This window comes from Leptodactylus fuscus, chromosome 9 (assembly GCF_031893055.1).
Source record: "Leptodactylus fuscus isolate aLepFus1 chromosome 9, aLepFus1.hap2, whole genome shotgun sequence".
NCBI classification, from domain to species: domain Eukaryota; kingdom Metazoa; phylum Chordata; class Amphibia; order Anura; family Leptodactylidae; genus Leptodactylus; species Leptodactylus fuscus.
The window spans coordinates 8,649,220-8,676,557 of record NC_134273.1 but is presented as its reverse complement, the minus strand read 5'-3'; the positions used below and the strand labels follow the sequence as shown (position 1 = coordinate 8,676,557).

The window sequence follows — 27,338 nt, the reverse complement described above, 5'->3', positions numbered from 1 at the left end:
GGGTGCACAAGGGTTCAAGTGCACCCTCGGCTCTCCTACATCAGAGCCGAGGGTGCGCTTGAACCCTTGTGCAGCCTCAGCTCTGCTACATCAGAGCCGAGGGTGCGCTTGAACCCTTGTGCACACTCTGCTTCATCAAGCTAATAGAATGCATTGGCCAGCGCTGATTAGCCAGAGTACGGAACTCGACCAATCAGCGCTGGCTCTGCTGGAGGAGGCGGAGTCTAAGATCGCTCCACACCAGTCTCCATTCAGGTCCGACCTTAGACTCCGCCTCCTCCAGCAGAGCCAGCGCTGATTGGCCGAATTCCGTACTCTGGCCAATCAGCACTGGCTAATGCATTGTATTGGCGTGATGAAGCAGTGCTGAATGTGTGTGCTTAGCACACACATTCAGCTCTACTTCATCGGGCTAATAGAATGCATTGGCCAATCAGCGCTGGCCAATGCATTCTATTAGCGTGAACTGAGTTTGCACAGGGGTTCTAGTGCACCCTCGGCTCTGCTACATCAGATTGCTACATCTGATGTAGCAGTGCCGAGTGTGCATCAGATGTGTAGTTGAGCAAAACTGACTCAGCACTGCTAAGTCTGCATTCGCATAGGAATGCATTGGCCAGCCTTCGGCCAATCAGCGCTGGCTCTGCCGGAGGAGGCGGAGTCTAAGGTCGGACCTGAATGGAGACTGGTGTGGAGCGATCTTAGACTCCGCCTCCTCCAGCAGAGCCAGCGCTGATTGGCCGAATTCCGTACTCTGGCCAATCAGCACTGGCTAATGCATTGTATTGGCGTGATGAAGCAGTGCTGAATGAATGTGCTTAGCACACACATTCAGCTCTACTTCATCGGGCTAATAGAATGCATTGGCCAATCAGCGCTGGCCAATGCATTCTATTAGCGTGAACTGAGTTTGCACAGGGGTTCTAGTGCACCCTCGGCTCTGCTACATCAGATTGCTACATCTGATGTAGCAGTGCCGAGTGTGCATCAGATGTGTAGTTGAGCAAAACTGACTCAGCACTGCTAAGTCTGCATTCGCATAGGAATGCATTGGCCAGCCTTCGGCCAATCAGCGCTGGCTCTGCCGGAGGAGGCGGAGTCTAAGGTCGGACCTGAATGGAGACTGGTGTGGAGCTATCTTAGACTCCGCCTCCTCCAGCAGAGCCAGCGCTGATTGGTCGAGTTCCGTACTCTGGCCAATCAGCACTGGCCAATGCATTTCTATGGGGAAAAGTTAGCTTGCGAAAATCGCAAACTGACAGGGATTTCCATGAAATAAAGTGACTTTTATGCCCCCAGACATGCTTCCCCTGCTGTCCCAGTGTCATTCCAGGGTGTTGGTATCATTTCCTGGGGTGTCATAGTGGACTTGGTGACCCTCCAGACACGAATTTGGGTTTCCCCCTTAACGAGTTTATGTTCCCCATAGACTATAATGGGGTTCGAAACCCATTCGAACACTCGAACAGTGAGCGGCTGTTCGAATCGAATTTCGAACCTCGAACATTTTAGTGTTCGCTCATCTCTAATAAAGAGGCCATTATATTCTGTTTCTTACCGACTTCTGAGGGCTTCAGAGACACAGGGGGAGAGCGCAGTGTACCAGCCGGGTGTTGTATTTCTACCCACATGTGGTAAGGGGTCATGGTCTTAATTGTATTGAAAATGCACTGATAGGATCCGTCCTGCTGCAGGTCGCAGCTCTTCACAGTAGACGCATTGTAGTCTATCGTATTATTCTCCAAGTAAGCGTTTAATTCTCTTAAAAAGAAAATATTAGAATGCAACTCAATAGTAACATAAAATATTAGTATAATATCAGACGTGGTGACTGGTGGGATAATACTTGAATCCCTGCTGTACAGTGGGATAATCAGGGCCAGCATCAGCACCCGGCAAGTGCCGGGGCCCCACAGGGATAGGGAGACTCCATCCTGCAGTAGATGCTATTGGGCTTATGGACCTGTGATGATGTCATGTATGTGCGGAGCAATTCTGGATCGTACAGAACAGTCTGACATTACACAGGAAGATAGAAGGTGAGGAGGAGAGAAGAGAACATGTGTGAGCAAAAGGAGGGAATTGGGGGGGTTCAGCACTGTGAGCATATAATACTGTTTGGAGACACTATGGAGCATGTAATACTGTTTGGGGGCCACTGTGGTGCACGTAATTCTGTCCCAGTATTGCTTACATGTGGGGCGCTGTGCTCACTCACCGTTTTCTTCATAACTGCAGTTGTGGGTACTAAAGATTTATCTCTTTCAAGTATCTGAGATATCATTGCAGCGCCCATAACCGCCACTCTAGAAGGGGGTAGGGGGCCCCGGACAAAAGTTTGCACCCGGGCCCACAAGACTTTAGTTACACCAATGGCTGTTGCCCTGATACTTGTATCCCTGTGTCTGGAGGGATAATACTTGTTACCCTGCTGTTTGGTGAGATAATACTTGTATCTCTGGTGTCTGGTGGGATAATACTTGTATCCTTGGTGTCTGGTGGGATAATACTTATTACCCTGCTGTTTAGAGGGTTATTATTCTTACCCCTGTTGGTCTAGTGTTTTCTCCTGATTTTTCTAGTCTGCGCTATCACATGTGGCCATAGGGAGGAGAATATTTCTGCTCATCTCTGCACATACTATATTAATCCACTGGATGGCAGCAAAGTCCCACCTCTGTATACAAGAATTGCATGGTGTACTCACTGATAGTATCGGAACGTTAGGTTGATGTTCTTAAGGGGGATGATTTGTTTAGGGCTCCACCTGCAGGTCATAACGCTCACATTTCCATTGGTTTCGCAGGTAATGTTGATATTGGTGTCTGGAAAGATCAGAGGAAAATGGAGAAAGGTAAAATATATAAAATGACATTATTGTCGGCAGGTGAAGCTATAGGGGGTGCGGAGAGGGGCTTTGTATCCAGGCATTAGTTCATCAGGGGCCCTAAAGACTGTTTTGGCTTGTTTCTAACCCCCAATACCCATTGGTTCAAAGTAATCGAGTAGACTGATGTCTTTGTACAATGTTGTTTACATTGAGACTCCAAAAGTCTCCTATGCAAAGAGGAAACCTAATTTGCATACTTTTTCCCAAAATATCAAGGGGAGTATGGATGGCTTCTAAGTCTCCCCATGATGATACATTGGTCTGAGACAAAGTACCCCTCCTAACCTGAGACTCAAGACCTGACGTCCTTCCTCCAAGGACAAAGTTAAAGAGGGCTCTAACTTTTGGAGCCCCCTCTTCTCTTTCTCGAGAAGTGGAAATTTTTCCTCTAGCCCCCACTGTTCCTGGTTGGCACCACCAAAAACAGAATTAAGCTCCTTTTTATCAGGTGGGCGGTTCTTGGTTAAAGCCGAGCCGCCCATTTGACAGTAGAGAACCTAATTAGCATATTGGGTGCTGCAAATAACAGCATTCATTGCTCAAGAACGGTGGGAGCTAGAGAAAAATATCCAACTACATCACAATCAAGTGAAGTGCAGCCCATTGAGGGATGAAAAAAATTGGAGTTGGTAGAGGTCCCCTTTACCCGGTTCTGGACTGCCCATAATATAGCAGTCACAGTTATAGGGGAACTCAGCCCCCACTCCCCCCATAAAAAATAAAGAAATACTACTCTAACATCTTACCTATCACATAGAGCTCTGTGTATCGGGGCTGGCACCCAATGCCCTGGGCACAGCAGTACAACGCATCAAAATGGAACTTTCCCCTTGGTCTAGTTGCGTTCAGATTGTCGATTGTGACTTTTCCAACATAATCGCTCACCGCTGTATACTGACTGCGGGGGATCTGCTGCACCAGACTCATAACCCAGGTTATAGCCTTGGATGACATCTTCTTGTTTTTGTCACAGAACATGCAAAAAACTGAGGCACTGGATCCGCTGCTGACCACAAGTCTCTTAGGGAAATAATACCCATCTGCAGAGGGAAACATAATGGTATATAAGGTAAATAACCAGGGGGGAGGGGTCATCACAATGATCTGAATATTAAGTATGAAATTTCACTAATGAAAATTCTACAATCATTCACATCTATATTGTTAACCACAGGGGGCAGTATTATAGTAGTTATATTCTTGTACATAGGAGGTAGTATTATAGTAGTTATATTCTTGTACATAGGAATAGTATTATAGTAGTTATATTCTTGTACATAGGAGTAGTATTATAGTAGTTATATTCTTGTACATAGGAATAGTATTATAGTAGTTATATTCTTGTACATAGGAGTAGTATTATAGTAGTTATATTCTTGTACATAGGAGCAGTATTATAGTAGTTATATTCTTGTACATAGGAATAGTATTATAGTAGTTATATTCTTGTACATAGGAGTAGTATTATAGTAGTTATATTCTTGTACATAGGAGTGGTATTATAGTAGTTATATTCTTGTACATAGGAGTAGTATTATAGTAGTTATATTCTTGTACATAGGAGTAGTATTATAGTAGTTATATTCTTGTATATAGGAGTAGTATTATAGTAGTTATATTCTTGTATATAGGAGGTAGTATTATAGTAGTTATATTCTTGTACATAGGAGTAGTATTATAGTAGTTATATTCTTGTATATAGGAGGTAGTATTATAGTAGTTATATTCTTGTACATAGGAGGTAGTATTATAGTAGTTATATTCTTGTACATAGGAGTAGTATTATAGTAGTTATATTCTTGTACATAGGAGGTAGTATTATAGTAGTTATATTCTTGTACATAGGAGTAGTATTATAGTAGTTATATTCTTGTACATAGGAGGTAGTATTATAGTAGTTATATTCTTGTATATAGGAGGTAGTATTATAGTAGTTATATTCTTGTACATAGGAGTAGTATTATAGTAGTTATATTCTTGTATATAGGAGGTAGTATTATAGTAGTTATATTCTTGTACATAGGAGGTAGTATTATAGTAGTTATATTCTTGTATTTAGGAGCAGTATTATAGTAGTTATATTCTTGTACATAGGAGGTAGTATTATAGTAGTTATATTCTTGTACATAGGAGGTAGTATTATAGTAGTTATATTCTTGTACATAGGAGTAGTATTATAGTAGTTATATTCTTGTACATAGGAGGTAGTATTATAGTAGTTATATTCTTGTATTTAGGAGCAGTATTATAGTAGTTATATTCTTGTACATAGGAGGTAGTATTATAGTAGTTATATTCTTGTACATAGGAGGTAGTATTATAGTAGTTATATTCTTGTATATAGGAGGTAGTATTATAGTAGTTATATTCTTGTACATAGGAGTAGTATTATAGTAGTTATATTCTTGTATATAGGAGGTAGTATTATAGTAGTTATATTCTTGTACATAGGAGGTAGTATTATAGTAGTTATATTCTTGTATTTAGGAGCAGTATTATAGTAGTTATATTCTTGTACATAGGAGGTAGTATTATAGTAGTTATATTCTTGTACATAGGAGTAGTATTATAGTAGTTATATTCTTGTACATAGGGGCAGTATTATAGTAGTTATATTCTTGTACATAGGAGGTAGTATTATAGTAGTTATATTCTTGTACATAGGAGGTAGTATTATAGTAGTTATATTCTTGTACATAGAGGGTAGTATTATAGTAGTTATATTCTTGTACATAGAGGGTAGTATTATAGTAGTTATATTCTTGTACATAGGAGTAGTATTATAGTAGTTATATTCTTGTACATAGGAGGTAGTATTATAGTAGTTATATTCTTGTACATAGGGGCAGTATTATAGTAGTTATATTCTTGTACATAGGAGGTAGTATTATAGTAGTTATATTCTTGTACATAGGAGGTAGTATTATAGTAGTTATATTCCTGTACATAGGAGGTAGTATTATAGTAGTTATATTCTTGTACATAGGTGGTAGTATTATAGTAGTTATATTCTTGTACATAGGAGTAGTATTATAGTAGTTATATTCCTGTACATAGGAGGTAGTATTATAGTAGTTATATTCTTGTACATAGGAGTAGTATTATAGTAGTTATATTCTTGAAGATAGGAGCAGTATTATAGTAGTTATATTCTTGTACATATTCTTATTTATACATAAAAGTATTATATATTTCTCAGAATTATTTTACATTTACTCTGGCACCGGTGGCACTAAATTCAGAACACTGTCAGCTTTGAAGGTATGCATCTTCGAGCTGGAGATATCGGTGCTATTGGTTTCAGCACTGATATTTCTTCACTGTCAGAAGAGCGGGCCTTGCTGCTCAACATCATCACTGGTCGATAAGGTATACCTGCTCTGAAGTACAAGGCTATGGTAGAGTACTGTCAGGGGGCCGTTACTTAATTCCCAGTGATGACACTGTAATACCCTCCTGACAGTGGATATTGGTGCCGAAACTAGCACAGGTATCTCAAGTATTGGGGCGAATACTGATAAACCTAAATTCAGTGCACTCTCATTTTTTTGTTGGTAGATAATACCACCGATGCCAAATTTACATAGATATCAATGCAATGGATCTATTTTTTAAATATTGATGTTTATGTATACGGAGGTCATCTGTTTGTGTCCGTTTCTGCATCCGTTAAGCAGATGTAAAAAATATGATCTGAACAAAGCCTTATATCATCGTTACCTTTGGATTTGAGGACCATAGGAAGACTCCATTTACTCCAAACACCAAGTGTAGATGTCGTCTGATATTGTCTGCATCGTACTGTAAATACCAGAGGGGAACAGGACTCCGGGACATCGAGGGTGACAAAGGGCTTCTCCACCACCACATCAGACTGTATAGACATCAAGAGTTAGTTTCTGATAATGGCAAGACAACTTCTAACTAAAGTAAAATAAGAGATATCAGCGCCCTCCTACAGCAGGCAGTGGCCATTGTAACAGGGCTCACTTATTAGTAAGACAGAAGTTATAGCTGGAAGTCAAGACTGAGGGAAAATGGGCACTGAAGCAGGGAAGAAATGTAGGCACTGGGGCGGGATTGAAATATGGACACAGGGACAGGACTAGAAAATGTACACAGGAGTAGAGCTGGAACATGGAAACAGAATCAGAACTGGAACATGGAAACAGAATCAGAACTGGAACATGGAAACAGAATCAGAACTGGAACATGGAAACAGAATCAGAACTGGAACATGGAAACAGAATCAGAACTGGAACATGGAAACAGAATCAGAACTGGAACATGGAAACAGAATCAGAACTGGAACGTGGACATAGGAACAGGACTAAATAATGTACATGGCAGCAGAACTGGAATATGGACACAGGCGCGGAAATGGAACATGGACAAAGGAGCAGAGCTGGAACATGGAAGCAGGAGCAGAGCTAGAATGGGGACACAGGAGTAGGAATGAAAAGTGAACAAAAGAACTGGAAAGAGGACATAGTAGTACAGGAGCTTATCCAGGGTTGTGACCAGTAGAGCAGTAGTAAGTAACATAATCAGTCAAAAATAGCCAGTGGTCAAGCAGAACTACCAGGATCAATGATGAAACCATACCAGGAATTGCTCAGAGAATTGTATTCTGAGGCTCAGGCCAATAAATGATGGCTCTGGACTGGTATACCATGTATAGCTTGTAGATCAACTCATCAGAAACAGCTGCTTAGCAGCAGAGCTCAGAACCAGGGATAGTTAACTAGTTCTTTGCTGCAGGAGCTCGGGGGGATCATGTGTAATGGCAACAGAACCACAAATGTAGATTTATAGAAGCCACCAGGATCAAATGGCATCCTGCCAGCAGGAACAGGTGAGTAACTGTGCTACCAGCTCTGAGACTTCATCCTTTACCTCTGGCCCTGTCTCTTCTCTATTGTGTCGTATTTACATTCTGCTTAATTAGAAAGCGTTTCCATTGATTTCCATTAGATAATCACATTATAGACCTCACACGTCGCCCCCTTCAGGCTCTCCTTGTGACAGTCTTATAATAATGAGGCCGATGATTACCCATTGTGCTCAGGAGCAATGTCACAATCTCAATTAAGTTCTGCAATAACATATTACTGGAATAGTAAAGCCTTGCTGGGGCGAGAAATACGGATATTTACCGGAGGTGAGACCTGTGTTGTGTTCAGATGTTTTACTTGACACTGATGCCTGCGAGAGGTAGATGCAGAATTGGACCAGAGAACTTTTAGCTTTCCATCGCTGGTTATTTCTGCCCGCAGGTCACTTGGGGGGTCCGGCTTTACTGTGAATGAAAGGAATATCATCAGATAGGAGAGGTCTCTGGGAGGCACAAGGTACCTCTACCTCACCTGGACCTAAAATCTTACTCGCCTGTCCCCGCGCTCTGATGTCTGCTGTAGGTATCCATTCTCATGCCATACCCTTGTTGTCGGAAGTTCCGTGCCCCACCAGTCGGTGGCCTCAGCGTTCACGTGGGGTGCAAAACTTCTGGCAACGAGGGCACAGCGTGAAAGCAAATGGCCAATGGTGGACACCAGAGCACCGCGGACGGGTGAGTAGGTTTTTTATTATTATTTTACACCTCCCCCACCCTCCATAACATTTGTCCAATTCCTGGACAACCCCTTTAAGCTCACAGAACGTTGTCTAGACTGGATTCAATTGTAACAAACGCTCAGCTGTGACAAGTAATAGGTTTGGAGAGGCTTTCAGCCTCCGGATGTAAACAAGATTGTTCTTGAAAATGGCGAATAATTGAAAGACAAATTATGTTATAAAGAGTTACAGAAAATTTTGTAGCAAAAAAATGACTCTTTATATAAAACTCTTTTGGGCTAAGGCCTCACGTTGCGATAACCCTGTACGTTTGGAACAAATGCAGCTGCGTTTTGCAGTTCCAGCCTTAGCTTTACATAATGTACAAATGGGCGACCACTACAGTTTTATTGGGGTAGCTTCACTATCCAGCACCCACTGACTGTATATCTGACAAACAGTAAATATGTCTTCACCTATAGCATACTGCTCCGGTAAATAAATGGACTGAGCCTTACATGGGGCACTGACACGAATATCGATCTGCACCTGGTGGGTGAGATATAAGAGCTGCCTCCTCCAAGTGATAAGTCATTACATAGAGACCATTAGGATTCCTGGGAAGTGTCCGGCCAAGGGTCTGGAGAGACGCGGCAATTATCACTAATGGTTATATCTATCAACGTCTCCCGGAGCCAACGCCACCGAATGAAGAGAACAACACAATTATAGGGAATGTAATCTCCACATCACCACGGGGGCGAACGCATGGATCACCTTAAGGTCCTGTTCACATGCACTTAATATTTTCTTATTAATAAGAGCTTTCGGGAATGCGTGAGTGGAGACAGATAGGTAAATGGATAGATAGTACAGATAGATAATAGATCGATAGATAATATAGTAACTAGGTAGAAGTGAGAGAGATCATTAGATATGGAAATATGTGATTAGAAAATCAGGTAATTAGACAATCTGTCAGATAGATAGGAGATGGATAGATAGATAGATAGATAGATAGATAGATAGATAGATAGATAGGAGATAGATAGGAGATGGATAGATAGATAGATAGATAGATAGATAGATAGATAGATAGATAGATAGATAGATAGGAGATAGATGATAGATAGATAGATAGATAGATAGATAGATAGATAGATAGGAGATAGATAGGAGATGGATAGATAGATAGATAGATAGATAGATAGATAGATAGGAGATAGATAGATAGAAAGATAGATAGATAGATATTTGATTGATATAGATGATAGATAATATAGATGTGACCATTCCTAACTGATGAATAGTTTGTTCTATTGGCTCAGTCACATATGATTATTGGCCACACTTTCCCTTTAATAGACTGACAACCTCTGGATAATCCACGATTGGTGACAATTACAGCCTCCATCGCTCTGTGATCCTGGTGTGACTGATGTTCTATGCGCAGTTCTCAGGATCCTGAACATTAATCATCTTTGTACAGATTGTGTAGCGAGAAGTGTCACTTACTAATGGCATTGACTCGGAGCAGCATGGGGGGGGAGTGGAGCGATGTGACAGGGTCGCTGCTGATTTCCATCCATAGGATATAGGAGTCGTTGTCGGTGGCAGGAGAGATGCGGCAGTCACAGCGCTCATGTCTGCGGCACGTACAATCAGCCTCCATTCTGTGCTCGTCCTTGTCAGTCCTATAGAAATGTCAAGGAAATGTTAAGGAATATTCTATACATCCTGGAGACGTTCCATGAAAAGCGTGTGAGATTAGTCAGACATTACAGCCCCTGTTACCTATAGTATATGGCACGTCTATATCAGCCCCATTAATATAAGTGACAGCTTCATGTCCTACCCCCTGTTAGGCAGCGGAAAGTCTCTGCTATGAATATAAAGCCCTTTGAGAGCAATGTGACAACTATTTTTGCTTATTAAAACCAGATATTTATCACTTTTTTTCTAATCTGCTTTTATGTTGTGGTTGTAGATTTTTTTAATTCTATTTTCTGTCCATGATTATGGGCCGGCCATCTTGCATTAGCTTCTCCTCTGCTCTGTTAACAACATTTAGTGATCTGCTTTACAGCAGTCTCACGACCATGGATAGCAATAGTCTGGAATTAACTCATTGAGGTCTATGGGAGAGTTTTCTAGGCATGCTCAGTGCAGGGAGGGGGAGGAGACAAGATGTGACATCATCTATTGTCAGGAGTGATATAATGATGGCTGAGTGGTGTTATCTTCTATTGTAACACTGTCTGTCATGTAATTGACTACTGCAAAGAAAACCCCTACAGAATTGGAAAGGATATACAGTTAGGGCCAGAAATATTTGGACAGTGACACAAGTTTTGTTATTTTAGCTGTTTACTAAAACATGTTCAGAAATACAATTATATATATAATATGGGCTGAAAGTGCACACTCCCAGCTGCAATATGAGAGTTTCCACATCCAAATCGGAGAAAGGGTTTAGGAATCATAGCTCTGTAATGCATAGCCTCCTCTTTTTCAAGGGACCAAAAGTAATTGGACAATGGACTCTAAGGGCTGCAATTAACTCTGAAGGCGTCTCCCTCGTAAACCTGTAATCAATGAAGTAGTTAAAAGGTCTGGGGTTGATTCCAGGTGTGTGGTTTTGCATTTGGAAGCTGTTGCTGTGACCAGACAACATGCGGTCAAAGGAACTCTCAATTGAGGTGAAGCAGAACATCCTGAGGCTGAAAAAAAAGAAATAATCCATCAGAGAGATAGCAGACATGCTTGGAGTAGCAAAATCAACAGTCGGGTACTTTCTAAAAAAAAAGGAATTGACTGGTGAGCTTGGGAACTCAAAAAGGCCTGGGCGTCCACGGATGACAACAGTGGTGGATGATCGCCGCATACTTTCTTTGGTCAAGAAGAACCCGTTCACAACATCAACTGAAGTCCAGAACACTGTCAGTGAAGTAGGTGTATCTGTCTCTAAGTCAACAGTAAAGAGAAGACTCCATGAAAGTAAATACAAAGGATTCACATCTAGATGCAAACCATTCATCAATTCCAAAAATAGACAGGCCAGAGTTAAATTTGCTGAAAAACACCTCAAGAAGCCAGCTCAGTTCTGGAAAAGTATTCTATGGACAGATGAGACAAAGATCAACCTGTACCAGAATGATGGGAAGAAAAAAGTTTGGAGAAGAAAGGGAACGGCACATGATCCAAGGCACAGCACATCCTCTGTAACACATGGTGGAGGCAACGTGATGGCATGGGCATGCATGGCTTTCAATGGCACTGGGTCACTTGTGTTTATTGATGACATAACAGCAGACAAGAGTAGCCGGATGAATTCTGAAGTGTACCGGGATATACTTTCAGCCCAGATTCAGCCAAATGCTGCCAAGTTGATCGGACGGCGCTTCATAGTACAGATGGACAATGACCCCAAGCATACAGCCAAAGCTACCCAGGAGTTCATGAGTGCAAAAAAGTGGAACATTCTGCAATGGCCAAGTCAGTCACCAGATCTTAACCCAATTGAGCATGCATTTCACTTCCTCAAATCCAGACTTAAGGCGGAAAGACCCACAAACAAGCAAGACCTGAAGGCTGCGGCTGTAAAGGCCTGGCAAAGCATTACGAAGGAGGAAACCCAGCGTTTGGTGATGTCCATGGGTTCCAGACTTAAGGCAGTGATTGCCTCCAAAGGATTCGCAACAAAATATTGAAAAAAAAATATATATATTTTGTTTGGGTTATGTTTATTTGTCCAATTACTTTTGAGCTCCTAAAATGTGGAGTGTTTGTAAAGAAATGTCTACAATTCCTACATTTTCTATCAGATATTTTTGTTCAACCCTTCAAATTAAACGTTACAATCTGCACTTGAATTCTGTTGTAGAGGTTTCATTTCAAAACCAATGTGGTGGCATGCAGAGCCCAACTCGCGAAAATTGTGTCACTGTCCAAATATTTCTGGCTCTAACTGTATACAGTAGAAAAACCGGGAACTGACAAAGCACTAATGGCAGCAAAATCTGCCCCACTATGATCATACTCCAATCCCATCCAAAGCTGCATTCAAAACTCTCAAGCTGTGCATTTCTGCTATCTCTTCAGTTTAATGCCAGCACAGATCTCGTAAGAACGATGTAGAGATCTCTGAATCATTTCTTATACTCCAGTTGCAACCTAAGCTGCAACTAGAATTCTATGGATTTAGTTTCAGGCCTTTGGCTGCATCATGTAAAGGTTACAGGGTTATTTGTGTGGTATAAAGTGTTGATGTGTCTCTACAATGAGGGACGGCCTTTGGATACCCTGCCATTCCTAAGAATGAATGGTCTCCATTGCTATATATCCTTCTAAGTATTCCCTGCACAGCGGAGCATCTGGGCACCAGCTGTGCATAGAGCTGCAACAAGTCCCATTTACTAAACCTATGCCCAGAGGTGTAACCTCAAGCTCCAGGGCCACAATGCAAAATCTGTAAATGGGGCCTCACCTGTGTTATACCATTTAGAATAGGAATAGAGGTATATTTTATGTGGCAGAGAGACCCTTGGGGCCCCCTAAGTGTCCAGGGCCCAGTGGCAGCTGCTCCTGCTGCACCCCTTACAGCTACTCCTCTTCCCATGCCGAGGACCCTTTATTTTCTATCACTCTTTATAAGGGAAGTTGTTATAGGGGTGCAGAGGTAGCAGTCATATTCCGGTCGTGGTGACCCCAAGACCCCTAGACAACACAAGAAGACACCACAACTTTATCCTCTGTCATCTTGTTGCAGCTTTGGCTGTGAACAGAGTATAATGCATACTGTACTTGCATACTGTCACCAACAAATACCACAGTATAGAAATGGTAACTCATGCTGTTCAGCTCACAGAGGATTGTCTAGACCGGATACAATTGAAGCAAACCCCCAGCTGTGATAAGTATCAGGTCTCTATAGGTTAGAATGTTCCCATTCATCGACAGCAAGAAAATATATTTCCATCCCATACTGTAGGTCTTTTTTTTTCAACCCAAAACTGTATACAGTAAATGAAGGGCGTGTAAATTTTTGCAATCAACGATCGCATTCGACTATTGGAATGAGATGGTTGCAGAAGTTTTCATCCCCATCCATTGTTCTATGTGTGTAAAGAGCAGAGCCTGGAGTCCTGGGGGAGAGATTCACCTCCGCCGCACATATGGAACAGGACATTGTACGTTGACTGCGGGCTGGTTTTCTTGGAAACATTCTGGAATCTTGGCATGGTAAATATGAATCGTTTGCAGGCGGATGCGTAAAATGGACAATGCTCTGTTTTGAATCTTTCTTAATCCCCTGCAAGGAGACACGCTGTTCCTTTTGGCTAACCTCTAATGTTCTGTCTTCATGTGGCCGACAGATTGAAACTATTCTACTCCGGGCTCACAAATTATGTCGGCTCAAAAATAACAAAAACAACAATATAATAACCGGACCAGCGGGAGCCGCACGGATGTACAAAAGACTCCGCTAAGGAAGCGCCGGCATGAGTGCCGATTGTCCCCCACTCCAGCTGCATAAGACATCCCCCGAAAATAAGACAGGTCATATATTTCGGAAGAGAATTTAATATAAGACACTGTCTTATTTTCGGGGAAACAGGGTATAACATTATCAGAACATTGACTTTGAATGTCCAAGATAAAATTACCATTCAGGACCCAAATAATACCGCCACACACTGCCTAAATAATATGTCTATATGGTGTTCAACTAATACTACGATATAGAACCCATATAACATTGTCATATATTTAACACACAACATTGACATCGAACGTCCAAGATAAAATTGCCATTTAGTGCCCAAATAATACCGCCACACAGTGCCTATATAATACTTCTATATGGTATCCGATTAATACTACTATATAGAACCCATATAACATTGTCATATATTTAACACACAACATTGACATCGAACGTCTAAGATAAAACTGCCATTTAGTGCCCAAATAATACTGCCACACAATGTCTAAATAATACTTCTATATGGTGTCCAACTAATACTACAATATAGAACCCATATAACATTGTCATATATTCGCCACATAACAGTGACATTGAATGTCCAAGATAAAATTGCCATTCAGTGCTGAAATAATACCGCCACACAGTAACTAAATAATATTTCCATATGATTAAAGGTGAAGTCACTGGAGGTCTAGGGAGGTGAAGGAGTAACAGGAAAATCTCAGGAGGGTTAGAACTGTAGAACTTTACATTTTTTGACTCCAAGTGGGAGCCGGGTGTCTGGTTTTGGAAAGTAGGATCCCTGGGTAACTGCCCAGTTGGTCTCCCCCTTAATCCAGCATAGGTAACTATACATGATATACAGGTTCTGCTTCTGTGTCCTCCAGCCCCCGTGTATATTATAATATTACACTCTGTATGCTGCAGCATTTACACACTCACCTTGCATAATATAGATGAGGCATAAACTCCACCATCATGTCCAGCTCCTGTGTCATATACTGTATCTCACATGTAATCTGGTTGGTGTTTTCTCCCATAAAGCATTGCAACTGCCACGTGTGATCTGTCATATGAAGAAATACACAGAATATAAACCCGGTATGTCCAAAAAAGACATCAGTACATACTGGGGGGCTTATAGAAGAGGTCTAACTTAATGCTCAGGGGTCCAAGTGCAAAAGTGTAACAGAACCCCAACCTACCATGTGGGATGTATAGTACTAGTGTCTTCTAATGTGGAAAAGGAGCAATTGGGCACTATCAGGCAACAGTGCTTGGGTGTCATACTCCAGAGCTGTGCTCACTATTCTGCTGGTGCAGTCACTGTGTACATACATTACATTACTTATCCTGTATTATACTCCAGAGCTGTGCTCACTATTCTGCTGGTGCAGTCACTGTGTACATACATTACATTACTTATCCTGTATTATACTCCAGAGCTGCGCTTACTATTCTGCAGGTACAGTCACTGTGTACATACATTACATTACTTATCCTGTATTATACTCCAGAGCTGCACTCACTATTCTGCTGGTGCAGTCACTGTGTACATACATTACATTACTTATCCTGTATTATACTCCAGAGCTGTGCTCACTATTCTGCTGGTGCAGTCACTGTGTACATACATTACATTACTTATCCTGTATTATACTCCAGAGCTGTGCTCACTATTCTGCTGGTGCAGTCACTGTGTACATACATTACATTACTTATCCTGAATTATACTCCAGAGCTGCGCTCACTATTCTGCTGGTACAGTCACTGTGTACATACATTACTTATCCTGAATTATACTCCAGAGCTGTGCTCACTATTCTGCTGGTGTAGTCACTGTGTACATACATTACATTACTTATCCTGTATTATACTCCAGAGCTGCGCTCACTATTCTGCTGGTGCAGTCACTGTGTACATACATTACATTACTTATCCTGTATTATACTCCAGAGCTGCGCTCACTATTCTGCTGGTACAGTCACTGTGTACATACATTACATTACTTATCCTGTATTATACTCCAGAGCTGCGCTCACTATTCTGCTGGTACAGTCACTGTGTACATACATTACAGAATAGTGAGCGCAGCTCTGGAGTATAATACAGGATAAGTAATGTAATGTATGTACACAGTGACTGTACTGGAAGAATAGTGAGCGCAGCTCTGCAGTATCATAGAAGATTAGTCTGCATTGCTCTATAGTATTACTCACACACCTACTAGATGTGAATCTGAAGAGACCAGGATCTTCTTGAACTCCACATACTCTTCCACCATTGTGTCAGCGTTATCTCCCACTCCATTCCACAGGCACAGGACGCCATATTCTGTTATTTTGTTGTGCTGTACTTTGGTACATGAGAAGTTCCTCTGCTGTAGTTCTCCTTGGTGCTTGGTGGCCACTTCTGATACCAGACCTTCCAACGGTGGAGAATGTGAAGATGTATTGGACAACAGGTAAGTAATGTAGCCTCCTGTAGGGGGCAGTATGTGCGCCTCAGGTGATACCATGGATATTGTGAGACATTCTAGATAAAGAGACATATCTCAGTCACACATTTTCTACCTTTACTTCTCCAGCTGTGACAAAACTACAACTCCCAGCAATCACTGACAATTGAAAAAGCCCAGTTTGGTGCAACTTCTCACTAACATTTCTACATCTGGTCTTCACATACCTTCCCCCTGTCCATACTGTATAGTGCTTTGCATAAGTATTCAACCCCTTCCACTACCTCTAATACTAAATGCAGGTTTTTTGGTATTGACTTTTATATGTAACTTTAGTCTACCAGGACTTGCGTTATCACTTACAAGTTGAATAAGAGGATGTGTAGAATTTTGCAACAACTATTTGTTACAATGTATCTCTACAGCTCCAATGCACAACTCTGTGTTTTATGGTAACAAACCTTGAGTGTCCTCTGATCCTGGTCATGAGTTACTTTCTGCCACCTGTCCATGTAAACAGGGTATAGGAAGCGGAGTAAGACGTGTCTGCAGGGTCAGACTACGCTCAGGGCTTGTTTGTGGTCAGGAACCATGAAGACACTTTGGTGAGTATAGCAGCTGTATATACAGCATAGTAGGAGATTGTATTGTATACTGTATTCTATTATGGTATGCTCCAGTCACATCTAAAGCTGCATCTACATCTTGAGCTGTCATCTAAGCTCTTGGAACGCAATGCAGTTTGGTAACTGGAAACCCATGTAAATGTTAAAAATAGCTTTGGCTGTGTACAGAGAAGAAATAGAGCACAACAGTCTGCAAAGCCAGAGCCAGACACAGGGGGGATTATAGTGCGCTGCGTAGTGAGTGGGCCCTTACACTTAGTTATTATGGGGCCCGGCCATGTCTAATTACACCTGTAATAATCACTATTAGGATTAGACATCTATTGATTAAATCATTGTCATCAAACGAGGAGAGCGAACAATAAGGAGGCGAGAAGTCCCCACTGTATTCCCTTCTCCATCCTGACACACTGGACAATCTGCCTGTCAGTATATAGAAGTGGTTTATGGGTGTGATATATGAGAGGGTATATACTTCATGTCACATGACTATCATATAATAGGTCCACTAATCACCCTATAATAGAACTCCATTAGGAACCAGACGTATCACAATAAAGTCTATATATCACAACCCGCTGTCACTAATAGCCAGGCCTTGGGTTCTGAACATTCTCTTAAATTAAAAATGGTAAGTTCAGGAAATTACATTCTATGATGTGGATTGTAGAGAGTAACTCTGAGATATAATCACACATAAATTATAGATAGAGAGATAGATAGAGAGATAGATAGAGAGATAGATAGATAGATAGATAGATAGATAGATAGATAGATAGGAGATAGATAGGAGATAGATAGATAGATAGATAGATAGATAGATAGATAATAGATAGATAGGAGATAGATAGATAGATAGATAGATAGATAGATAGATAATAGATAGATAGGAGATAGATAGATAGGAGATAGATAGATAGATAGATAGATAGATAGATAGATAGATAGATAGATAGGAGATAGATAGATAGATAGATAGATAGATAGATAGATAATAGATAGATAGGAGATAGATAGATAGGAGATAGATAGATAGATAGATAGATAGATAGATAGATAATAGATAGATAGGAGATAGATAGATAGATAGATAGATAGATAGATAGATAGGAGATAGATAGATAGATAGGAGATAGATAGATAGATAGATAGATAGATAGATAGATAGATAGACCATTTGTCTTACCTTGAAGTAGAGCTGCGAATATCCATCGTAGGATCATGTCTTCTTCTTACAGACAAACCTGAAATACAACATGTGATCTCTTGAGCACAGAAGTTTCCTCCATGGTGACAGATACATCGGCATTCCTCCAGCGTAGAAGGTTTATTGATTAATCTATTTGCTGTCAGAAGGATCTGGATTAACCCCGTGTGAATGACCCCTGTGGCCCCCTCCCTCCGGCCCTATCTAATTATCATATTAATCCAGGTGAGTTATGTTTCCTATGGATGTTACTCGGGGGCTTATTTGTTTGCACTGGGGGAGACCTGTGTGAATGAGTAATGTATATGCGAGATCACTGCGCACCAGCAATGATAGGCCGCTCTATAAGCTACATTAGAAAAACCCATCTCATAACAGAAGGAAAGAAAAATGTCACCAATTGTTACTATGTAATAAAATCAGCAAATATTGTCAAGATCTAGAATACATAAGACATAACACTCCTATTAGTCATATCCATCTCTGAGAAACTTTGGTGTCAACCAATTACATAGGGATCAACTTGTTCTAGTACAACTTGCCCTGCGAAAAGAAATCTTAACACGGCTCCATATATGGAGATATAAAATCAAAGAAACAATGAAAATTTTTGTTTATTTTAAAACATTAAAATACCAATATATGTTTTGTCTCGCTGTCATTGTCGTGATACGCAAAATAAAGATATACAAAAATCTACATTATTTTTACCACACAGTAAAAACATGGCCCATAAGAAAGGGTCATCTTAATTTTTCCCAAATACACCCCAATTAGATTATTTTCCGGCTTCTCCATACACCAGGCAGAATCCTAAATGGGCCGTTATATAATATATTTCATCCTGCAGAAAATAAGCTCTTATGCAGTTTTTTTGAACAAAAAATAACTAGGCCATGATGTCTGGAAGGCGGAAAGTAAAAAGCAAAAGCAGAAAATGTCTGCTGCGGGAAGGGTTAAACTCTAGTACAACCAGTCTCCATGTATTATCATTAGAAATCAAGTCACCTCCGAGCCCCCGAGGAGTCGCCTGTAAAGACTGTTTTATTGTTTCAGGTCACAGAATTATAGTAGAAAATGAATATGTTACATTGTAACAGAATCGCAACATTAACTCCCACACTCCATGTCAATAATCCCCCCCATTGTTACCTCGCAGTATGGCGCATGCATTGATGCAGACAGAATAACAATATGGCCGCTGCAGGTAGTGCGCGATAAGATAGATAGGTAAGTAGATATAGATAGATAGATAGATAGATAGATAGATAGATAGATAGATAGATGATAGATAGATAGATAGATAGATAGATAGATAGATAGATAGATAGGAGATAGATAGATAGATAGATAGATAGATAGATAGGAGATAGATAGATAGATAGATAGGAGATAGATAGATAGATAGATAGATAGATAGATAGATAGATAGATAGATAGGAGATAGATAGATAGATAGGAGATAGATAGATAGATAGATAGGAGATAGAGAGATAGATAGATAGATAGATAGATAGATAGATAGATAGATAGATAGGAGATAGATAGATAGATAGATAGATAGATAGATAGATAGGAGATAGAGAGATAGATAGATAGATAGATAGATAGATAGATAGATAGGAGATAGATACCAGATGTGATAAATTTGATCAAATCTGACATATAACAGCGGGTACTGGGGCTACTAAGTCCCTAGTTCCTTCTGTGGCCCCGGGTGTAAACAAACCCTTGGGGCTCTTAGGACTTGGGCCTTATACATAGTGCAGTGACATATCTGGATGTATTTGGCACCATCTCATGGCTCAGTCCGCACTTCTACATATACAGATATCTTAATATCTTCCTCCTGATCATATCAGACCCTTGAGGACCACACTTGGGAAGTTCTCGGCCTCCCCCAGTGGTGACTTCTCCTGATTGACAAGCTCTGGGATCCTTCACGTTGTCTCCGTCCACACTCGGAGTAATTCTTTAAGGCCTAACAAGATTCGATGCCATATTCTGGGGGCCATTGTGACAGATCCGTCACGCCGTGACTCCCAGGGTGCAGACGTTCGATCTCCTCATCCATATCCTTCTAATAAACCTCTTTCAGTTGGAAGAATAATTCAACCTTCAAGCTCCATCTAATCGGCGCTAAAGAAAATAGAAAAACCCAATTAAAGGGCCGGTACACAGTTACTGATATAATCACCTTCATTACTCTCATTACTTCCCTACCAAACAAGCAGAGGGACACAATGTTCTGTCCTCAAAGACTTTGAGGTCTTCTCAGTTTACAATATAGGTTAACTTCCCTTGCACTCCAGTGCACAGTTATAGGGGACACAAGGACTGCGCTCATACCCAGGACCTGGCGTCCAATGGTGGATCATCAAACAAGCCAAAGATGTTTTGCACCTTGTGGTTACCACAGTTTTTGCCAAGAAAAAGTACAAAGTACAATGTAACAATGGTTCCTGAAGTCACAACTGTGTGCAGGACCTGTAAGTGTAGAAGGACCTGCACAGAAATAATCACATGACCATATGTCCGCAGGTCTTGTTACTGTATAAGGACCTGCACAGATAGCTGTATGTGTCTGGTGTGTGTAACTGGTCTGGAGGTGAGGGCATGGAGTGGGACAGACAGGATAGAGGATAGCTTCAGGGTCAATGAGGGACCTACTGTGGGGATTTGGGGTGAGGTGCTTCACTTTTTACTTAGATATCTGCAGCACTCCCATAGACAATGAATGGCGCAGCAGAGCACATGCGGTATCAGGACAGGGGAGCTAGATGCCCATTCTCAGGGGGATTCCTGCAGTTGGACCCCCGGTGATCATGAAGTTATTCTCCATCTTATGAGCTCGATACAACCTCTCTAAATTCTACAATTCTCTCTGTCTGTAACGACCACTAGGGGGAGCCCTCATCAACACAAAACAAAATTGTAGTTTTCCTTTAATACACAAGACAGATGTACATTGTCTAAGACAGAACGTCGCGGCAGAGTCTGTGCTTTTCGTCAGACATTCACTTTCCCAGCAGGACAATGTTTCTGTACACACAGCTGGCACCTCCATGGTGGTACTGTGCAATATTTTTGGGGATAGATTAATCTTCAAGGACATAAGGCCACCATGGTCACCGAATCTCACACCTCCAGATTATGTTCTGTGGGGAGCTATTGGTACTTGTTCCAAAACAACTTACATCACCATCAACATAGAGCATGTAAATGTCACAAAACGTGGCGAGGACATCCAACATACGCCGAGATCTGTTGTATCCCCCCCCCCCGCCTATATATTATGCTCATGCTGCCTTCCTCTAAATGACTGACCTGCTAACCTTAATGAACACCTCCCAGCAGGGACTACGGCACTGTGCACATTGCGTCCTGTTCCAGTTTTTTCTCTAGTACCCTGGGCTGGTTTTACAGTAAAATCATTATTTGCTACATGTTAAATGTATTATAATGGGAGACCTCAGGCGTGAACAGGTAAGAGTCAAAATGAATGCAGCGCTCGTTAGACGCCCGTCCTGCCAGCGCCGCGCCACGCTTATTCTGCAGGTGAAGCTATTAAGTGCTTGTTAGTAAATCCGGACCACAGTCTCCTAAAAGCTTTGTAATATTGAACCTGAGCAAATAACAGACCATTCCACATCAATTTATACTGCACGGAGCGGAAGGTAAACAGGATGAGTAAGATTTCCATGTTGGCTCTGTGGTCAGTTTAAAGTGAACCTCTCACCAACTCCATCTCTTTGCATCCTTCAATAGTCGTTGCTCCACTGATTCCAGCATAGTTGGAATTTTTCATCTAGTCCCCACCGTTCCTGAGCAATCATTTGTGTAAGTTTCAGCACAATAGTGTTCTCTATTGTCTGGTGGGCGGGTCCCAGACTATCTGCTCAAGTCTTGGACCGCCCACCTAGAAAGTATTACTGTGCTGAAACTAACAGCAATGATTACTCAAGAACGGTGGGGGCTAGAGAAAAAATTCCAACTGTGCAAGAAACAGTAGAGCGCCACCTCTTGAAAAATCCTAAAAATTAGAGCTGGTAGAGGGATGTAATGTCCCCTTTAAAGGGATAACGGCATGATAAAAATACCATCTGAGCAGGTTGCAGAGTAGGAGGAGCTGGGCAGACTGATATATTTCATATATTGGGTAAGATTTAGTGTAACCTGTCATTTATTCATTGACTACCTTGGATTTAGACATCCAGTGGTTAGTCCTACTGCATGACTGGTAGCCATCCTCTATGAATGTGAACACCGACTTAGATGTCACTAAGTAGGATTTCCAGTATATTTCATTCTGAAACCACTAGGGGGAGATCCATATAAAAAGTATCTTATTCAGGTCAATAAGAGCCATATGTTGTCTAGAATTAGGAAAACATGACTGCTCTCTTACAACAACAGCGCCATGCCTGTCTACAGGTTGTGTGTGGTATTGCAGCTTGGTTCCATTCAGTTTAGTGGTGAAAACTGCAATAAAATAGCGATGAATGAGGACAGATGACCTGTCCATGCGCCCTGGCACAGCAGAGTTGTATTCTTTGTGATAAGCTGCAATACCAGACAGCCTATTGACAGGTGTAGTGCTGCTATTTCAGGAAAGTAACCCTTACATTTAAGAATCTACTTCTTATGTTCAAATGTGGCATATTTGCTTTAAGCTGCTCAATCTATGGGCTGTATAAAACGTGCTCCTGAGCTCCCTCTAGTGGTGACTACAGGCAGAGAGAATTTATTTGCCTGCATTAATACATAGAATATTAGATCTATTTAGAATAACAAATAAAATAAGGGTACATCGAGATGTGCTTGTAATGTCCATCCGTGCAGTCCCTAACATGGCCACTAACACTAATCTTGCAGGCTTCTACTAATTTTGGGTCATGATGTCAGCATCCTTGAATACATAATGATCTAATGATGACATCATCACACACCAATGAAGAAGCCCCAGTGCTGCCTGGCTGAGCCGCCCTGTATAAATCGTAGCCGGCTCATAACCTGCTTCTCCTCGCCTTCCAGGAAGCGTCGATATCCCGGCAGATCACGGGATGAATACTCATTATTACAAGCAGGTGCCGCTCTATAAAGCGCTCAGTTATCGCAGCTCATTAACGTCGCACTAACGAAGCTTCATATAAAGGACTGGCGGAGGAAGTCACCTGACATGTTAGGAATGTGGATTTAAAGGGGAAGGGGCTTATCTGTGTAGTAACATAGTTAATAGAGTCTATGAAGTCCAATCTTTGCAAAACAAAAATGCCAAAACATAACACAAAATTATAATGTAGTATGATATTATCAATTTGCAAATGGATTCTACTCAACAGGAACCTAAAGGTTTTCCCAGATCTATACTGACACTTTTTTGGCGGTACCCATATGTATACTGACACTTTATTGTAATTCATAACCATGCCCCTAAATATCCCATTTATAATACCCCGTGACTGCAGGACTTATGGGACTGTCCCACTACCCGTACCTCAGGGGTGGGGTTTATGCTTATTTACATTAATAGCGCTATGTCTCCTTTTTACAAGTGTTCTTGGGGTTGATACTAATGCTGTTGAGTTGCAGTACCAGACACAACCACATAGAGAAGAGTGGCACTATTTTTAAAACAACCATGCTTTTGTAATGTCATGCAATCCCTTTAAGACTGATTGATTATAATACTGCAATGTCCATCTCCATAGGACAGAAAATTGCACCATAATTATTAAATTCTATCTAAATGACCAGATTAATATCTAAGACCTCCATTCTATGAGCACACCATGTAATACTACATTTCCCCAGCAGAGGTCGCTGCATAGTAGATTCCTGGTAGTCGGTGGTGGGCACCGCAGCAGATTGTCACTTCTTTTTGAAAGGAGTCGTCTTAGACTTTATGACTGCCTAAAAAGTTTCCAAAAATTGACAACTATTTACAGAGCATGCATTGGCAGTCAGTAACACACGTGCAGTCACAGGCTGCCGGCTGTCAGTCAGTATAGATGTATACAGTACAATGCCGGTGGGTGGGAATAATAACATATACAGTCACACTGATAGGTGACAAGAAAGACTCATGGACTTGACAGAGAAGAATAAACATGCGCTTAAGTACAAGGCTGGCAGCTGACAATGACAAACACACGGACGCTGATAGTATAGCTCCAGGATACCTATAGACTGGCAACGGACAGCGACTACGATATTTGACCATAAAGATTCATGCAGAGCGTTGACACTGATAGCTGATATGAGATTAGACCAATGAATATAATAATATAAGCCCATAGCATGACAAATGACAATGGCAATATATTTGACCATAAAGATACACTGTATGTACACAATATATAGTGACACTGATATGGTATGTATGTGAATATTACATACATGATATAGATGAGTATAATATAAGCCTATAGCATGACCCTGACAATTGACAATAACAATATATTAATAACATAAATACATATGCATACAGTATGTAGCGACACTGATAGTTGATATTATATCGATGAAACAGATGAATAGAATACCACATGTCTATAGCATGACTCTGACAATTGACAATAAGTGCAATATTTAACAATCTATGTATATCTGAATATATATGTACACTGATAGATATTACATAGATGAGACAGGCACATATAATGATATAAGCCTATAGCATGACTCTGACAATTGACAGAAACAATATATTAGACCATAATGATATATTTATACACATAACTGAATTCCTATAGAATGATTCTGATAGCTGACAACAGTGATATAAACTATAATCCTGACACTGGCAATTGACAACTTGGAAATTTACACATAAAATCAAAGTAGTCTCAATGACTATGAGAAATTATTATTCTACAAAAGTCAATTCATGGACAGATGTAGCAGAGCTCTATATGCTTAGAGATGCATAGACTATAACTTATATTACTGAGTTGTCCCAAATGACAAACTCAGCTCTGCAACATCTGACAAACTCAGCTCTGCAACATCTGACAAACTCAGCTCTGCAACATCTGACAAGCTCAGCTCTGCAACATCTCACACACTCAGCTCTATATCCAATAAGAAGAGTAGAAAATAATAAAGTGACAAGAGTCTTGGAAATCGTGTCCCTTACCAGCGCAGCTGCAGCAGCAGAGTGGTGTCAGTGTGTGAAGTAGTTGCAGGCTCTTCTAGCTTTGTGTGTGCAGTTCTAGATCCTGATGTGGGGATGAGCCATCACACCCCCTAGTAGAGCCAGCCCCGCTCCCACATACACAGGGGAGGGTAAGGGGCTGACATATGCTAAGGACTGCAAAGCTGAATCACAGAGCTGCTCATTGAAGGGTGAAGTGAGCTGGCAGAGATGCCATCAGGACACCAGGGACATCTGTATCGTTTATCAGGGGGCCACCTGGGAGCAAGAAAGTGCAAATCGTATCAATGTAATTACAGACTGCTGCAACGTGACAGCCATACCATGGACACCAAGGAGACAGAACGTGTCATAGCGTGCTTGTGGGACCCCTGCTAATGGCCCTATAGGTTATGTATGGTGCGGACTATAAATCCTGGAGTGAAGGGTGGAATGCAAACCAGAATGGAATGTACAGTACGACCTAGCTCAGGAATTCTGCAAGAAGACTACAGATCCCAGGCCCCAAAATAAATAAAGACCCCAGACCAGAATATTGAATGAGTACCGACCCAAGACCCGACTCTAGAATGAATACAGACCCAAGACCCGACTCTAGAATGAATACAGACCCAAGCCCCAACTCTAGAATGAATACAGATCCTAAACTAGCCTGATATGTACAGTACAGTATATCTTAGGAACTCTGCAAGAAGAGCACTAATCCCAAGCACCCCAAATAAATGCAGACCCCAGACCAGAATATAGAATGCACAAGGAACCAACTCAATAAACTGCACAAGAAACAAGTCCAATAAACTGCACAAGGAACCAATCCAAAAACTGCACAAGGAACAAGTCCAATAAACAGCACAAGGAACCAGCCTAGTAAACTGCACAAGGAACCAACTCAATAAAGAGCACAAGGATCTACTCAGGAACCAGCCCAATAAACAGCACCAGGAACCAGCCCAATAAACAGCACAAGGAACCAGCCCAATAAACAGCACAAGGAACCAGCCCGATAAACAGCTCAGGAACCAGCCCAATAAACTGCACAAGGAACCAATCCAATAAACTGCACAAGGAACAAGTCCAATAAACAGCACAAGGAACCAGCCTAGTAAACTGCACAAAGAACCAACACAATAAACAGGACAAGGAACAACTCAGGAGCCAGCCCAATAAACAGCACCAGGAACCAGCCCAATAAACAGAACAAGGAAGCAGTCCAATAAACTGCACAAGGAACAAATTCAATAAACTGCACAAGGAACCAACTCAATAAACTGAACAAGAAACAAGTCCAATAAACTGCACAAGGAACAACTCAGGAACCAGCCCAATAACCAGTACAAGGAACCAGCGCAAAAACCAGTACAATGAACAAGACCAATAAATAGCACAAGGAACAGCTCAGGAACCGGACCAATAAACACCACAAGAAACCGGCCCAATAAACGGCATAAGGGCATGTTCCTATGTCTAAAGTTTTAGGCAATGAAATGCGATACTGATTTCGTGCAGAATTCTCCTTCAAAATCAGTGAGTTTTCCAGGGCAAATTTATCTGCCTATTTCTGAGTTGCAGAGTCAGGTCACATTTAGAAAAAAAAATCTTCTTCATTTCAAAGGTAAATTTCAAAGTTGAAAAAAACAGGTCAGGTCTCTTTTTATGCGACGTCGCTGATTTCAAATTAATGTGTAGAAAATGCTATACTGTGTGAACTATGGCATAGATATCTATTGAAAACAATTCAGATATTAGAAATGATTTAGAAATTAGACAAATGCAGACCCCTGATAGAACAAATATAAATCCCAGACCCCACAATAAGGTTTTATAGGTCTCCTCTTGTATCCTGTAGCTGCCGATTGTTAAAGTCAATAGGAATAACAGTCGATTATGAGAGCTGGAGCCAAAGACTGCCATGTAAGCTGCAGCACATCGCAGACCGTGGCTGGGACAGAAAGGACGTGAG

General features: G+C 41.2%; 1 protein-coding gene across 1 annotated transcript in view; it reads right to left on the bottom strand.

Annotated features, from left to right (window-relative positions):
- LEPR (leptin receptor) overlaps positions 1-25,417 on the bottom strand; it is a 34,913-nt gene extending 9,496 nt beyond the window's left edge. Inside the window, exons 1-10 of the mRNA XM_075287245.1 lie at positions 25,361-25,417; positions 18,202-18,259; positions 16,155-16,466; positions 14,874-14,997; positions 9,959-10,137; positions 8,047-8,189; positions 6,611-6,764; positions 3,637-3,930; positions 2,708-2,825; positions 1,559-1,761 (exon numbers count right to left, since the gene is read on the bottom strand). Of these exons, the coding sequence (XP_075143346.1) occupies positions 1,559-1,761; positions 2,708-2,825; positions 3,637-3,930; positions 6,611-6,764; positions 8,047-8,189; positions 9,959-10,137; positions 14,874-14,997; positions 16,155-16,466; positions 18,202-18,238 (1,564 nt within the window). The 5' untranslated portion in view covers positions 18,239-18,259; positions 25,361-25,417. The remainder of the gene's footprint in view (positions 1-1,558; positions 1,762-2,707; positions 2,826-3,636; positions 3,931-6,610; positions 6,765-8,046; positions 8,190-9,958; positions 10,138-14,873; positions 14,998-16,154; positions 16,467-18,201; positions 18,260-25,360) is intronic.
- Between the last annotated feature and the right edge of the window lie 1,921 nt (positions 25,418-27,338).